Source organism: Lissotriton vulgaris, chromosome 7, assembly GCF_964263255.1.
Source record: "Lissotriton vulgaris chromosome 7, aLisVul1.2, whole genome shotgun sequence".
Lineage (NCBI taxonomy): Eukaryota > Metazoa > Chordata > Amphibia > Caudata > Salamandridae > Lissotriton > Lissotriton vulgaris.
In genome coordinates, this window is record NC_141695.1 from 111,847,954 (window position 1) to 111,863,030 (window position 15,077).

General features: G+C 43.8%; 1 protein-coding gene across 1 annotated transcript in view; it reads right to left on the reverse strand.

Annotated features, from left to right (window-relative positions):
• Positions 1–232: 232 nt before the first annotated feature.
• Positions 233–15,077, reverse strand: part of LOC147700936 (taste receptor type 2 member 40-like) — a 43,765-nt gene continuing 28,920 nt past the window's right edge. The window contains exon 3 of the mRNA XM_086929276.1: positions 233–340. Within this exon, the coding sequence (XP_086785402.1) occupies positions 233–340 (108 nt within the window). The remainder of the gene's footprint in view (positions 341–15,077) is intronic.

The following is a 15,077-nucleotide window of genomic DNA, read 5'->3' on the forward strand; positions in this document are numbered from 1 at the left end:
ACAACTGCACCTTCTCTTAAAGTCAGAGAAAGGCGGTAACAAAAGATAGTGGGCCATGTCTATCAAATGGTTTTACCCATTCTGTGTCTATGGAAAGTTTGCACATACATATGGCTCAGTGTGCCAAATAAAAGAAGGTGTGCTGCATGGTACACTTTAAGAAAGAGTCGGTTCATTTTTATGATAAATATCCTATGTACATATTTTTTTTAGGCTCAAAACTTAACTCTAGCTACTCCCACAAATAGATCATAGTTTTTCCATGTAATTTCTCTGTTTCTGTATTCAGGCTTTTATCCCAAGATTTACACTGGTTCCTAATGATCTGAAGATCAAAGGTCTGAAAAGCATTAAGACAAATTATACAGTGTAGTAAAACTGAGAGATGAAGGAAAATCTATGGGTACATTCAGTAATATTGGTGTCTGATTAAAGCTTTTCCAGGCATTTTAGACATCTTTCAGTACTGTTTGCAATCACTGTCTTTGCAAACGTGTTGAAAACATTGTTTAATACAATATATCATCGACATTGTAGAAGAGAGAGCAGTGTTTAGTACATATTTTACAAAAGAAAGACATTCATTTGTTACAAATTGTGGCAAGAGGATCTAGGAAGAAACAAATTGTATTTATTAAGTTTTTATATCGTCTTTATTCTTTTAACTAATTATTCAAAAAATGTGATGCATATTAGAATACATTGTCATACAGAAGTTTAACATTTCAAATTCGAATTTTTATAAGTATCCTTTACATTATGCTCTAAGCCATGTTGTAATGATTGAATCATGTGCTTCCAATACAATTGATATAATACCAGAACCTCTGTAGATATTCATTTTTTGTTTTCTGGCCTAACAACCACTTTAACTTTCTTGCTAACGTTATGCTTTCCAAAACATATTATACAAAAAACATGCATACCTATAAAGAGGCTCTCATTCAACATCGTTGTTGTTCCATTCAAATGTCAATCAATAATACTCCCTCCCACCACAGCACAAAGTATAGGTCAATGGACTAGCTGACTTCAGCCATTAGATGCCTTCACTTTGCAATATATATTTTGCCTTCCAGTGACTGCTAGTTGCTGTTTGTAGTAGTGTGTCAACAACTATTTTCATGACCAGTAAAGACATTTACAGTAAGTGGCAATATTTTCTCCTCCCTATTAACCCTCTTTGGTATTTTTATTTATCCTTTAGAAAAATGAGCACAAGGCAGCAAGAGTGTCCATGCAGGTTACTAGCTTGAAGCCACACAACTTCAGCTTCGTGATTGACATTTCAAGCAATTTTAAGCAACTATGTCTAAATTGAATGGCGCCCCCATTCACAAATTTAAGAACTGCAGCAGCTTTGCAGCCCATGCACTTTGTGATACACTAGTGTTGCAGTTTCATGTGTTCATTGTGTGCAAAATCTCCAGGATGTTGATGAATTGTCCATTGGGGTACACATACTGAGTCCTAAAAAGAAAGGAAACGTTTAATGGTGGAAGTCAGTCCATGGCAAATGTGATCTTGCACATGTTAATATGTTTGTGTAAAGCCCTTGTTTGAGTACTGTTTGGGCCAAGGTGCAAAGTAGTGCTGTATGTATTTTCTCAAATGTCAACGTTATGTGCCTGTTGCGTAACACTTTCTGCCAAAGTGTAAGCACACGTACAGGACGGGCTAGGGTGCCATTCTACTCTTCTGTGAGGACCTCTGTTGGTAGAATAGAGCAACAGCAGCTTTCCATCTCCATATCTCCATTGCTCTCTACTGTGAGGCCATCTGTAGGCTCCATAGTGACACTTGAGTTACACCAGCTAAGGCTGGTGAAATCTTGAAACCTAGATGCAGGGCATTTCTGCATTTATTTTCTCAAGATGTCATATGCGCACTAATTTGTCAGTGGACACTAATTTCTTTGGTGTCAGAGGTTTTGATGTGTAGGGGGATGGAGTTCCACAGCTTGGGTGCCAGGAAGCTGAATCTCCGGCCACCCAATTTTTTTAACTTAATCACTGGGGAGGTGAGAAGATGAAGATGAGCAGAGCGGAGGTTGCGGGTCGGGCAGTGTGGGTTAATGAGGGATTTCAGGAAGGCCGGGCATTTGGTGTGACGTGCTTTGTAGATTAGGCATCCAATTTTGAAGGCAGCCCTTTGTTCGATGGGCAGCCAGTGCAGCTTGGCCAGGAGGGGTCTAGCAGATTGCCATTTGGGGACTTTACAAATGAGTCTTGCTGCCTGGTTCTGCACCATCTGGAGGCGGTGGAGCAGGGACCTGGGTAGGCCCCAGTAAAGGGAGTTGGAGAAGTCGAGGCGGGAGAGAACGAGGGAAATGACAATTTGTACCAAGGCCTCGTGGGAAAGCAGGTGAGAAATTTTTCGAATTTTGCGTAGCTGGAACATGCTAGCAGAGATGATGGCCCCGACGTGGGTTTTCAGGGAGAGGTCATTGTCAATGGTGACACCCAGACTTTTTACTGCACTCGACGGAGTAGGGGCAGTGCCCAGCTCGGCTGGCCAGAATTGGGGTCCCCAATGTGCAGAGCTAGAGCAAGGCAGGATGAGTTCCGTTTTTTCCGGATTTAATTTGAGCTGATTAGATATCATCCATTGTTGGATGTGCAGCATTACTGCCTGGAAATTAGATGCCGCATCCGGGGTGTCCAAAGGAAAGATGACCTGCATGTCATCTGCGTAGTTGAGGACAGTGCAGTTCCAGTTGCTGAGTGAGTGAATTAGCGGGCGAAGGTATAAATTAAAAAGTAGAGGTGAGAGAGAGGATCCCTGGGGGACTCCACAGGTGGAGGGTACCTGGGTTGCAGTGAATGGGCCTAGGTGGACTGTTTGCACTCTGCCAGAAAGGAAGGACTTAATTCAATCCTGTGCAGGGCCCTGGATGCCTGCTTGTCCAACACGGTGGAGAAGGATGTCATGGTCCACCGTGTCGAACGCGGCCGAGAGATCCAGAAGGATTAGTGCTTGGGGGGACCCTCTATCGGCATTCTCCCGAAGAGTATCAATGACTTTTAGAATAACTGCCTCAGTAGAGTGAGCTGGCCTGAAGCCTGCCTGGTTAGGTGCTAGAAAGCCAGAGCTCTCTATGAACGCCGACAGACAGGTTGTCACATGGGCCTCCAGCAGTTTAGAAGAATAAGGTAAGAGGGAGATGGGCCTGTAATTGGCGGGGTTGGCAGGGTCAGCTCCAGCTTTTTTTAGGAGGGGAACCAGTATGGCCTGTTTGAACACAGAGGGGACCGTACCTGTACTTAGGGAGGTGTTCAGGAGAGGGAGAATACTGTCAGGTAAAACTGAGAAAACTGCCCTGAGGACCGGGGGCGGACAACAGTCCTTGGGAGAGCCTGATTTAATACGAGTTGTAAGCTCGGTGAGGGTACTGGGAGTAATAGCTGGAAACTGAGTGAAGATGAATGGGTTGAGAGGGGAGGAGTCTGAGGAACTAGAGAGAATAGACGGAGAAATGGCGTTCTTGATATCAGCGATTTTCTGGACAAAATAGGTATTGAGCGCGTTGCAAGTGTCTTGGGTTGGAGCCTGGGAGGGAAGAATTCTTTGGTCAGAGGAGAAATCATTCATGATTTTAAAGATTTCTTTGGATTTGTTAGAGGCTGAGTTGATTCTTTCGGAGATATGTGAAGCCTTAGCTTTTATGATAGCATTTTTGTATTCATTGCGAGCTTTCACATACTCCGCGCGGTTCTCCGTGGAGTAACTCCATCTCCATTTGCGTTCAAGGAGGCGTAACTTCAATTTTTGAGCTTTAAGTTCCTCAGAAAACCAGCGGTGGGAGTTGCCACACCTCGTGTGAGCAAAACTGGTGAGAGGGGCGAATTTGTCGCCGGCCGCTTGGAGCCAGGTGGTAATTGTACCTTCCATAGAGTCGGTACCGGATGCTGGGTTGATGGTGGGGCAGGTGTTGGCTGCAAAGTCGAGGAACCCCTGGGCGTCATAGGAGTTCCATTTGCGACATTGTCCACCAGGAAGGGAAGGGGCCTTGATGCTCCCTTTAATGGTGATGGTAACCTCTATCAGATGATGATCTGACCAGAGACAAGGGGAAATGTTGGGGCGGGACAGGGCAAGGTTATGTGTTCAGACGTGATCAAGAATATGGCCTTTGAAGTGGGTAGGTGAGGTAATGTGTTGAGTAAGGTTCAAACTGGTCAGGGTTTCAAAAAGCTCCATAGCATGAGGCCCTGCGAGATCGCTGTCGTACCAATAATTGAAGTCCCCAAAAATGGCGATTCTTGAGTTGTGCGTAAGCAGGTCAGCTACCTGTTCGCTCAAAGATAAAGGAAAGGATGGCATCGGCAGGGGGGGACGATAGAGAAGTACAAGCACAAGGGCACCACCTGCGGTTTCCAGAGTGATGACTATGTTATCTGTCCCAGGTAGAGTGAGTGAGGCGGAGGTGAGAAATCTGAACTTTTTACGAATAATAGCCGCTACTCCGCCTCCAGGGCGGTTCGAAGGGCGGTTAACATTGAGGATGTAGTAATCTGGAGGGAGGGCAGCTAAGATGTCAGGATGGGAGTCTGGAGTGAGCCATGTCTCGGTGAGTAGCAATACATCAGGTCTATCCGTGGTAAGCAAAAGGAATAGGTCGAGCTGATGTTTCACCATGGAGCGAGTATTGAGATAGAATACTCGGAGGTGAGTGTCAGAGTTTGATACCAGTGGGGGCGCTGTAGAGTGGGAGTAGCTGGTACTCTGGTCAGTTCGGGTATGAGGGCCCGATGGATGGTTAGAGATGTTGAGGAGCGCAGCGCGTTCAGACACACCTGGTGGGACCGGAGGGGTAGGGAGCTGCAGTTCCCTGAGTGCAGTTGCTGAGTAGGTGATAAGTTGGCCAGGGTTCCTGGCCCCTGGGCCCGGGCGGGCGCGGACGGGCGAAGACGGGCGCGTTGCTTGCGCGCCCGCTGCGCCCGTCCGCTGCGCCTCCGGGATATGGGCTCCATTTTGTAGTGGCCGGGGGTGGGAGGGTGGGAGGGGCCTAGCGCTCAACTGGTGTCCCTGTCCCAGCTCCTCACGCAAGATGGCGACCCCCCAGGCAGCGTCCAATCGGCTGCTGGAGGTAAAGTCAGGCAAAAGGTAACAGCTCTATCAGTCCTGGAATACCTAGAAAAGTTCCGATTTTGGGGAGCTAGAAAACCACTGAAACTGCGGCGGTGTGAAAGCAGGTCAGGGGCAAAGAGTCAGTGCCTCGATCTGAGTGTGCAAACAATTTTAAAAATACGGCGAAGGTTAAAACAGCACAGCAATTTTAACAAAGTCCCGGCTTTCCGCTTCAGGACGAGATTTACCTACACCTACACAACAATTCCAATCAATTGAGGTGAGGGAGAGAGATCTTTTTGTAGTGGCCGGGGGCGGGAGGGTGGGAGGGGCCTAGCGCTCAACTGGTGTCCCTGTCCCAGCTCCTCACGCAAGATGGCGACCCCCCAGGCAGCGTCCAATCGGCTGCTGGAGGTAAAGTCAGGCAAAAGGTAACAGCTCTATCAGTCCTGGAATACCTAGAAAAGTTCCGATTTTGGGGAGCTAGAAAAACGCTGAAACTGCGGCGGTGTGAAAGCAGGTCAGGGGCAAAAAGTCAGTGCCTCGATCTGAGTGTGCAAACAATTTTAAAAATACGGCGAAGGTTAAAACAGCACAGCAATTTTAACAAAGTCCCGGCTTTCCGCCTCAGGACGAGATTTACCTACACCTACACAAGAATTCCAATCCGGGGACAACTCGGGGACATTACTGATTCAGTAAAGTGCAGACTCTTCTAGGTGTTCTGTTCCTTTGCAGAACACCCCCTCACACAACATTGATGGTTGTTCTCCCCTTCCTTTCTTCTTCCATTATTCACAACCAGGGCACCCTACAATATCCCAAGGGGGTATCTTTTTATGAAACTCAGAAAGTGCTACCTTCCCTCAGATTCTATGTCCCTCCTGCCCTCCTTTGGCATTATTCTTTTATAAGAGACAGTTTAGCGAGTCTCCAGGTCTCTCTCCCTACATTATAGTTTCATGTGAGCGTGCCAGTCTTCCTTTTTCTGAGGTGACATCTGTCCGTAGTGTAGTGCAAATGCAACTTTCTATCTCCGTTGTATTGATTGTGAGGAAATCTTGGATAGTGCATATCAGTTTTCAAGGAATTGTGTTCTCCTTTGAGGGCATCTGTCAGCTGTATAGTAAATCTGCAGATTTCCTGGTACTAGCGTGATTTCCAGTAGTAAACTTATGCCCCCTCCCCCCCCCCACCCTGGTAAAAGGAGAACCGGCCTTTTCCACCTTTGGGTTGCGTGGAGACTTGTATCTCCTTGTCCACCAATGGCAAAAACGAATGAAGTTCTCCTTCAGTGCAGAACAAAAAAGATGCTTTGTGTACACAAGCATGAAGAAGATAAAGAATTAAATGTGTAATGTCAGAGTCTGCTTTTCAGATATAAAGTAGGTCCTCATGCATTCCACAAAAAAAGCAAAAGGTCACACCTAAGCTGATGGAAAGATGCGAGATTAAAATACTGTGGGATGATCCAAGACTTGTTTTACACAATGTTTCAAGCCATTAATAGAAGAAAGCTGACCTGAAGTTCAGTTCTATATGTATGGTTTATGTATTAAATGCAATATGTTTTATAAAATGGTGCAAGCACCAATGTATGCCACATCCAATACTGGTGCAGGCATCATTATACGTGAAACCTAAAAATATACACACATTCTCATTTTTTATTAAGTTTATCATTTATTCAATATTGCTGTATAAAATATCATTCAGGCCTTATCTGCTGGCTTTGCCATTGCTTGTTACTGTGTGGGCACTTAGGCCCTCATCACAACTGGCCGGTTGTTAGGTGGAGTATTTATTGCACCTGAGAAATAACAATACTGTGGGGTTAGTTATTTATTGGGTGTGTTAAATAGTACCTGTTATGAGTTTCATCCCTAATACACGATTCATAGTTTGACGAATGACTAAGAAGTTTACCTTAGATTCCAGCAGCAAACTGGTTTCTTAGCGTTGTGGTGAAGTGGTAGCAGCACAGGCAGGACCTGGATAATGTGGTTAAAGACAGAAACAGAAGTGGGAAACCAAAAAAAGGTACCACTTTTTCTTCAATTCCACCAATTCGAGTTTGAAGGTTTCCGTGCCAAAGTTGACTCGATGCAAAGGCATCAAATCAGCATGGCAGTCCTCTTGGCTGGACTCCCTCCGACAGCCGCTTTTGCCTATTTCGCCGTCGATATTATAGAGCGTACCTTTTAGGCTTTCATGGTATTTTTGTATTAGATATAGTTTGGGAGTTAATTGTGATCAAATATAGGTTTAATTTCAAATAGCCAGCATTAATGGGCAAATTGCTGTCAAATTCACAACAACAGACCAAACATCATACTCTAGCTAAAATGTCCTCTTCTGATTAGTGGATAAACCTTATGTTTTCAACAAAATCAACAACTTGGATCTAGCCAAGACAGCAAAACAACTATCTTACACTTTTCAGTGTTGAAAAAGGTTCCAATGGGCCGAAACACGTGTAGTCTGCCTGTCTGGAATGAGTGATACACATGCTGCTTGTTAAAAATCAAATAAAAACCTAAATAATATCTCACCCTGAAAATCAAGGAGTGTTTAGATTGAGAAATTAAGTTTCAACTGTGCAAGTATCAATAAAAAGGATGACCTGGTACAAATATACTTGAGGCTGAAGCAGGTTATAACCACACTAAGGGGAGTAATTTTGTTTTCACTTACTGTCTCCAGTCCTTAGCCATCTTGTCTTAAGCCACTCTGTCATTCATCCAGCCTATATTACTACCAGTCTTCTGCATACTGCTCCATCGCTGCCACCAAAGTGTATCTTCATCTGCAGTCCTGTAGTTACAGTTTGTCTCTCATGGGGTGGGCACCACCAGGTTGAGTCATGAAACTGGGAGCCTCTGGAACGCCTCATCCAGAGCTTATGGAGGGACCATTAATACTTCAGTCAATGGTGCTTGGCTTGCACCACTCATCCCCTTCCTTCATGGTGGGTCCTGGTCACTATCATAAAGAGAGGTTGTGGAGCAATAATGAGCAGTGTCAAATGACCCACCAGAGCCTGCATGGTGTTGTTGACACTAGTGGCGTAACTTAAAACCCCACAGCCTCCTGAGCTCCTGGTCACTAAGTGGACCTTAAGCCAGTAGTACGTCACGTCAGTACATCTATAACAATATTTTGTGCAGGGCAGCCTCACCTGCCCATGTTTTTATTCACCTCTTGCCCCTTTTACCCTCTTTGTCTGCTTCAAATATATTTATATATAATCAATTATGCAGTAAATTGATTGTGTAATCCACTATCCTTGGGGTCTCCTTTGTTCAGGGCGGGGCAGGGTGCATCGTGTCAAGGTTATGTGTAGTGTGACTGCATATGAGGCCATTAACACAACGTGAGCCGCAGCCAAAGCAACCTACTTAGGGGGTCCATTCACCAAATTCTCACACAGCGCAGAAGCCAAAAATGTTGCACTGTGTGCGGAGAGAACAGCTGAGCGCCATATTTACAGAGCTGTCTCATTCCCCCCCTCGCCCTACACACATTCAGGCCACTGTGCGCCAATCACACACCTTTGTACTATAGTGAAAGGTGTGTTTGCGTGAGATTAGAATAGGTTTTAGTCTGGAAGGAAAACCCTCCAGCACAAAATACAGTGCTTAGACTAATTTTAAACATTTCTCTATTTTGCATGTGCGCTGTACAGTCCAGCACCCATGCACAGTTGGAAAATAAAAAATAAAAAAAGCATTTTTCCTTGATAGCACCTATTTGTAATGGGCATTATGTTTTGACTCAAAGCCCTGTCTATTGTTTTTCGTAGATTGGATTGTGTGTCGAAAACCATAGGTGGTTCCCTGGGAATGACCGTACACCAACCAAGGGTCACCCTGTTGGCTCTAAGTAAAGCAAAGCCGCATTCTGCACTGCTTTGCATTACTTTCAGGTGAATTTCCAGTGCGAACAAGTTTTGCAAGGGAATGTAAATTGGGGAAAAAAAGAGTTTGTGTCTATAACATTTTTATGATGCAAACATGGTCCAAAATGAACTATACGCTGAAATTGGGGGGAAGGGGTGGAGAAGATTTTGTGTCAATTTACATTACTTTTCTGACGCAAACACTAATCTAAATCTTGGTAAATATACTGTCTACTGTTAGTACCCTACACATTTTGTCATTTTCCACTCACTGTTGGTGTGGGCCTCCCTTTAGTTGGCTCTTCTCTTCTGGATGACTGGATCACTGCAAGTAGCTAAGAAGTGCGGAACAGTGCTGGTCATTAAAATTCAAAAGAAGCTATATCTTTCTTTAAACATGACACGTGTAATTAATCACTTCAACTTAATACATATTTTGAAGTGATTCTGTATGTCAAATTTAAATAAAGAAGTTCAATTTTACCGCTGTGCATGACATATGTGTAGAGGTGAGCGAGGCCACAAATAACAGGGAGAGCCTACAAACGCCACAATATGGCTCCACACTGAGATGTGTGTATTAAAAATGATAGTTTTTAAACAGGAACCATTTGTGAACTAAGAAGCACTACATTTGTCATGTAAATTCTGTATGTCGCTCATTTTCCTATAGAGCAACATTATGATCCAATAAATCTAACACAATAGGTTTATGTGCTACTGGTATTCTGAGCTCACATATTTGAAAGTGCTTATATGGGATAATGAACAAAAAAGAGTTTGGTGAAATAAAATATTTGTCTAAGATCACAAATTTAGCCGGCGTAAACTGCAATTTATCCAGGTTTTCTGATTTCATTTGATACAAATCAGCCACAAAATGGTTATCTATTTGTCTTTCCTTATGTTAAGGCTTTGTTTTTACCTTGTTGTGCAGTTCTTATATAGCATGGTCTCGACCAAAAGGTATTGGAGCACTTTACATGAACTTCAGTTACATTACACACTGTCATGATCATTTTAATCACACAGGGAGATTAAGTGATCGAATGTATGACGTTACAATGCATACATTTACAATGCATGCCTTTATAACACAGAGTTTACATTGCAACATCCTTTACAATGCATTCTTTTACATAGCATGCTATTCAATCGCATTTTCAGAAACTACCTTTACAACGCATTCCGTTACATCGCATTATACCTTTACAACGCATACCATTACAATGCATACCAATATATTGCATTTAAGCTAAGTGTTGGATAGTATAGGGGTTAAAATTACTATTCTAACTCCAGTGAGTGAAACAGTAGGGTAAGGGTTGGATAGTGTAAGGGTACTATGCGCTGAAATGGTATGCGTTGTAATGACTTAAGATGTAATACCTGCGTTGTATTGACATGCGTTGTAGTGACATGAAATGTAATGGCTGCGTTGTAATGACATAAGATGTAAAGGATGTTGCAATGTATTGACTGCTATGTAAAGGTAGTGCAATGTAATGACTGCGTTGTAAAGGTTGTTCCCCGCCCAGAATCACTTAATCTCTGATGAAGAGACTCCAACATGGTTCCCCAGTTCCAAAGTCCAGTTCCATGAAAGATCGACTCATTACTATATTAAGGTTCCAACAGGACCTCGAGCTGAGCCAGGCTTAAAGTTCGAGCAGGGCACTAACTTTTAGTGGCGCTCCCATCTCTAGAGCTATGTGGCATCAACTGTGTAGACTTCAACATGTAGAGAGGGTATGTCCTTGTGTAGTGCTGCAGTCCCTGTTGTTGCAGGTGTTGGCATGGGCACAGAAGCTGGAAATAGTCATAGTCTGTACATATGCAGTTGGTTTGGGGTGGCTTTCTAATAAAGAGCAGTGTGTTACAATGGATGTAATCAGAAGTGCTGGAAATTTGGGTGTTAGAAGTAAAAAAGAGTAATAATTGGGTTGAAGTTCAGAAGGTAAATGAGCAATTAAGAGCATTTACATTTTATGTGTTTCTTGTCACATTTGCTGTGGTTTAAAGACAAGGGTCAAATATCAGGGTCTGTCTTTTGGCAAATTGCTGCTTATTTTCTCTTATTTCTCTGACTGCTAAGTGAGAGGATTTGGTAATAGTGACCTTTGTGGCAATCTTCCGAAATGAAAGAAAAGGCGGTCAGTTGTTTTACTCCTCTAGTACATGCCATTTAAATACCTGTAGATCAACTACACACTTCAAAATATATCAGCAATTAGGAAATAACTAAGTAATGACGCACATTTCTTTTTGTAATTCTAAAGTGTGATGGAAACAAAGATATTAAGAGAATCAAAACATATCATTATACTTTACTACATGATGCACAAATGATGAATATCCGCTGGAACAATTTCCACACGTTCTCATTTGTGCATTGCCTGCTTTTACCTGTAAGTCTATGTAAATTTGGTGACCATTTCAACACAAAATGTGCTGTCTGTAAATGACAGTGCTCCAAAATCACACTCTCCTGCTGAATGGGTTTGGCACATTTGATTCACTTGTTTTTTGTGTGACTCTTGGATTTTTCACAATCCTTGTGACTTCACAGAGACATCATAAGTGGCAGCACCCCTACTCTAAAAATTGCTCCAGCACCACTGGAGTTGCAAAAGCATAAGTCAGGCATTCCTAGAGACCCTAGCTGTATATAGTGTTATGGAGACCCACTCCTGAGCAGCAGGAGCCTTACCTAAGACTAAACCCCACTTCACATTCAAAGTCTCCTATCCCTGGCATCATTGTTTTGGATGCTGTACATAACTATGTGACTCATATTTTAGCTCCACCCTTTGTCAGCAGAAGTTTGAAGGAGCATGTGTGTGTCGGTGGTTATGTTGCTTTCTGGTCCTAGTTTACTTAGCCGTGCTCATGGGATCAGGAAAGACCAAGTCCTGCATGTTGTGAACACTGAACAATGAAGACAGCTGTAAAACAGTACCATCAGTAGACAATAATAACATGGCACCAACCAGATTACAGAGGGCGGGGAAGAGTGCCTATGCTGTGAGGACCAGGCAGAGTTTGGTCTCAACTCTGGTGGGTTTCAGGACACGAGTTTGGGATGTTCCCCACGGTTCTCTTCCCCTCTTTTCATAATTTGAGGCAGAATAGGCTTGACTCGCTCATTTCATGTTTTGACTTGGAATGCACACCTCTGATCATGGTACTAGGAAGGCGTGTTACATACAGGTGTCCTGAAGCTGCCTGTCGAGGGCGTGAAGCGCGGTGGGTAGGGAGGCTTATGAGATTTGTTTGAATGTAATTCACTTTCTGATGACCCTAGTTTCCTGTTCCATAAAGGACTGCTAGGTTGGACTGATATCTGAAGAAACTCTGTGGAGAAAAAGCCAAACAACCATGAGCCAGAGAAACAATAGTCATTTTTCCTCTTCGGTCTACCAGCTGGTTTTGTATTTTAGCAACTGGTCTGACTGGAGTTTGCAAGCTTTCCACTTTCTGAAATTAGATTTTTTTGATCGTTTCCTGATGTTTGGATAACTCGCCACTTCCCTACTTTTGTCAAACCCAGTGTCTATTCTGAATAAATACATGACATCTTTCAAGCTGCCATCACCGAGCTTTAGCTGTCAGCATGGACAATGCCAAGCACAACATGACCCGTGAATTCATGCCAGGTTATACTTGTTGCTACTGGGCACGTTTGCAGATCACTGCCGCCCCGTGCCCCATTCCTAGCTCTGGCACGTCAAGGGCATGTTCCTTGTTTGTAATCGAGAATGCATCCTCTCTTCCCAAATATCTATACTCAAATGGGTGCAGTGAGAGAATGCAGCCGTACAAAGGCATATTGTTCTTGTTTATTGAGTAAACAGTAGCAGATAACTTTGTCCACCAGCATACTAACAGACTTCCCTTCAATAACAAGTGTCCTGCATCTCGACGAATAAACACAACCAAGCCTTACACCAAAGCTCTTTCATACTCGGAGAGAGGCGTCATTCAGTCAACAACTCTTTTGGCCATTTCTAAATCTTGATTCATGAGGTCGATTGCAATGATGATAATCAGCAAGGTACCAAACTTCCCCTGATGTCAGGAGAGGAAAGGAGCTAAGCAGGATAATGGGCTCAAAGACAGATGATCCTCATGGACATGTATCCTCAACTGGTTAGAGGAAAACAGCATCTGAAATAGCAAAGCTCAAGCAGGCAACAGAAAAGAGAAAAACCAGAAGGAATGATCCAAATCTCCCAGGAAAAAGCAGGAACAAAAAGAACAGCAATGGGGCACTGAGCATGACACAAATACAGGAATTAAGGGGCATATTACCAAGCAATAGCGATAATTAGCGCTATTGCTTGGTTAGAGACAAAACTTTACTGCCGAGCTGCGGCGATTTTTATCGCAGATAAACCTTGGTATTACCAAGGTTTATCGCGAATGCGATAAAAATCGGCTGCAATGCATGAATATCGCTGAAAAGTCAGCGATATTCATGCATTACCGAGCTAATGCTCTTAGCCATGTTATCCACCTCCCATTGGATAACAAGGCTAAGAACTGCTCAGGGCTGGTGTTAGCTTTTGGAGATATTCGAGCTTATCACAAATATCTCCAAAAGTTGGTAATGGGAGATAGCGATGTTAGCGTCTGTTTCCAGTCGCTAACATCTTGGCACGCCCAATTTGCATGTCATTAGTGATAAATATCACTGACATGCAAAGTGGGCCCAAAGTGGTCGCTATCTCCTACTAGCTGTCGCTAACTGGTGTTAGCGACAGCTAGGTAATAGGGAGATAATTTTATCTCCGCTTTCTTGGCTTTTAAAGCCAAAAAAGCGGAGATAAACCCCCTTGATAATATGCCCCTATGTGTGTTGAGACACATCCACCCTTTCCAAGCGCTACCTTTTATGTACCAAAGCAGCAACTGGCCTCAGAGGAAGACCCTCTGCCACTTCCTGGAATGTTCATGTGATTCTCAGTGGAGTGACCAACATCCAGATCGGAACACTTTATCTGGTCAAGCTCCGCCTTCCAATGGGAACTCATTGGGCCCTGATCCCAATGGAGAAGGAAAAGCATTTGACCTTCTATGTGCCATGAGGCAAGCTAGAAGCCTGCTTCCAGCACTTTGCACCGTCCGTAAGCCAGGAGGCTCCATAGGTGTGAAAACCCCATATTATCTCTGTCAAAAAGAGTGCCCCGCTCTAAACATGGGGACTCATTTATAGGATTTCGGCGCTGGGCTGCACAGCAAGGCGCCATGCTGCACTGTCGTATACCAAAGTGAAAGGGTGTTATGCACCATATTTAAGCAATACAGTGCATTCCTGTCCTTTCTGACTGCACTAGCACTGTTCCGGCAGCCTAGCACCAACGCAAGTACCCTTGCACAATGGTGCAAGGGTTCCTCCACTACATGCAGGATTCTTTTCGTGCAAGAAGAGGCCCCTTCATGCACAGAAACAGACCTAATAGGCGCTTCCTCTTTCTATGTCTGCTGCAGAATGCAGCAGACATGGAAAGAGGAGAAAACCAATAGAAATAACCATATTTTTCAGTGTTACACCGCACCTCGGGAGGCATACGGATTTGTCACTTCCCCAGGTTTACATAACTTTGTAAATCTGGGGCAGCATCAAATATCAGGGTGTTACATAGAAAAACCCACTGCAACGTCCATGGAATGCCGCCCGGGTGCGAAATAAGGTGACGCAGTGCTTTATGCTACATCTCCTTACTCATGATTTATGAGGCCGCTCAAAGGCACGCAGGCTGGCTTCATAATCATTATGAGAGCCCACTCATGTACCACTTTACGTGGTGCACAAGTGAAACCTGCTCAGAGTTAAGTACGTTCTAGTTGTATGTTCAACTCTGGGCATGAACGTAACACTAACCCGGACGTTGTGTATTCTGCTCTGCCTTTTGGAGGGGAACAATCTCTTTTCAGTTGTCAAGAACAGGGATTTTATTTGTTCCCAGAAGCGGAGTAACAGGACTGAAGGAAGTTAGTTTCTTTAAAATAACCTGTGTTTACAATTCAGAACTGCAGAGCAAGCAGTGGCAAAACCAACAAAACTGGCTTGCATCGAATTAATGTAACAAATCTCAAAAGAAAAGAA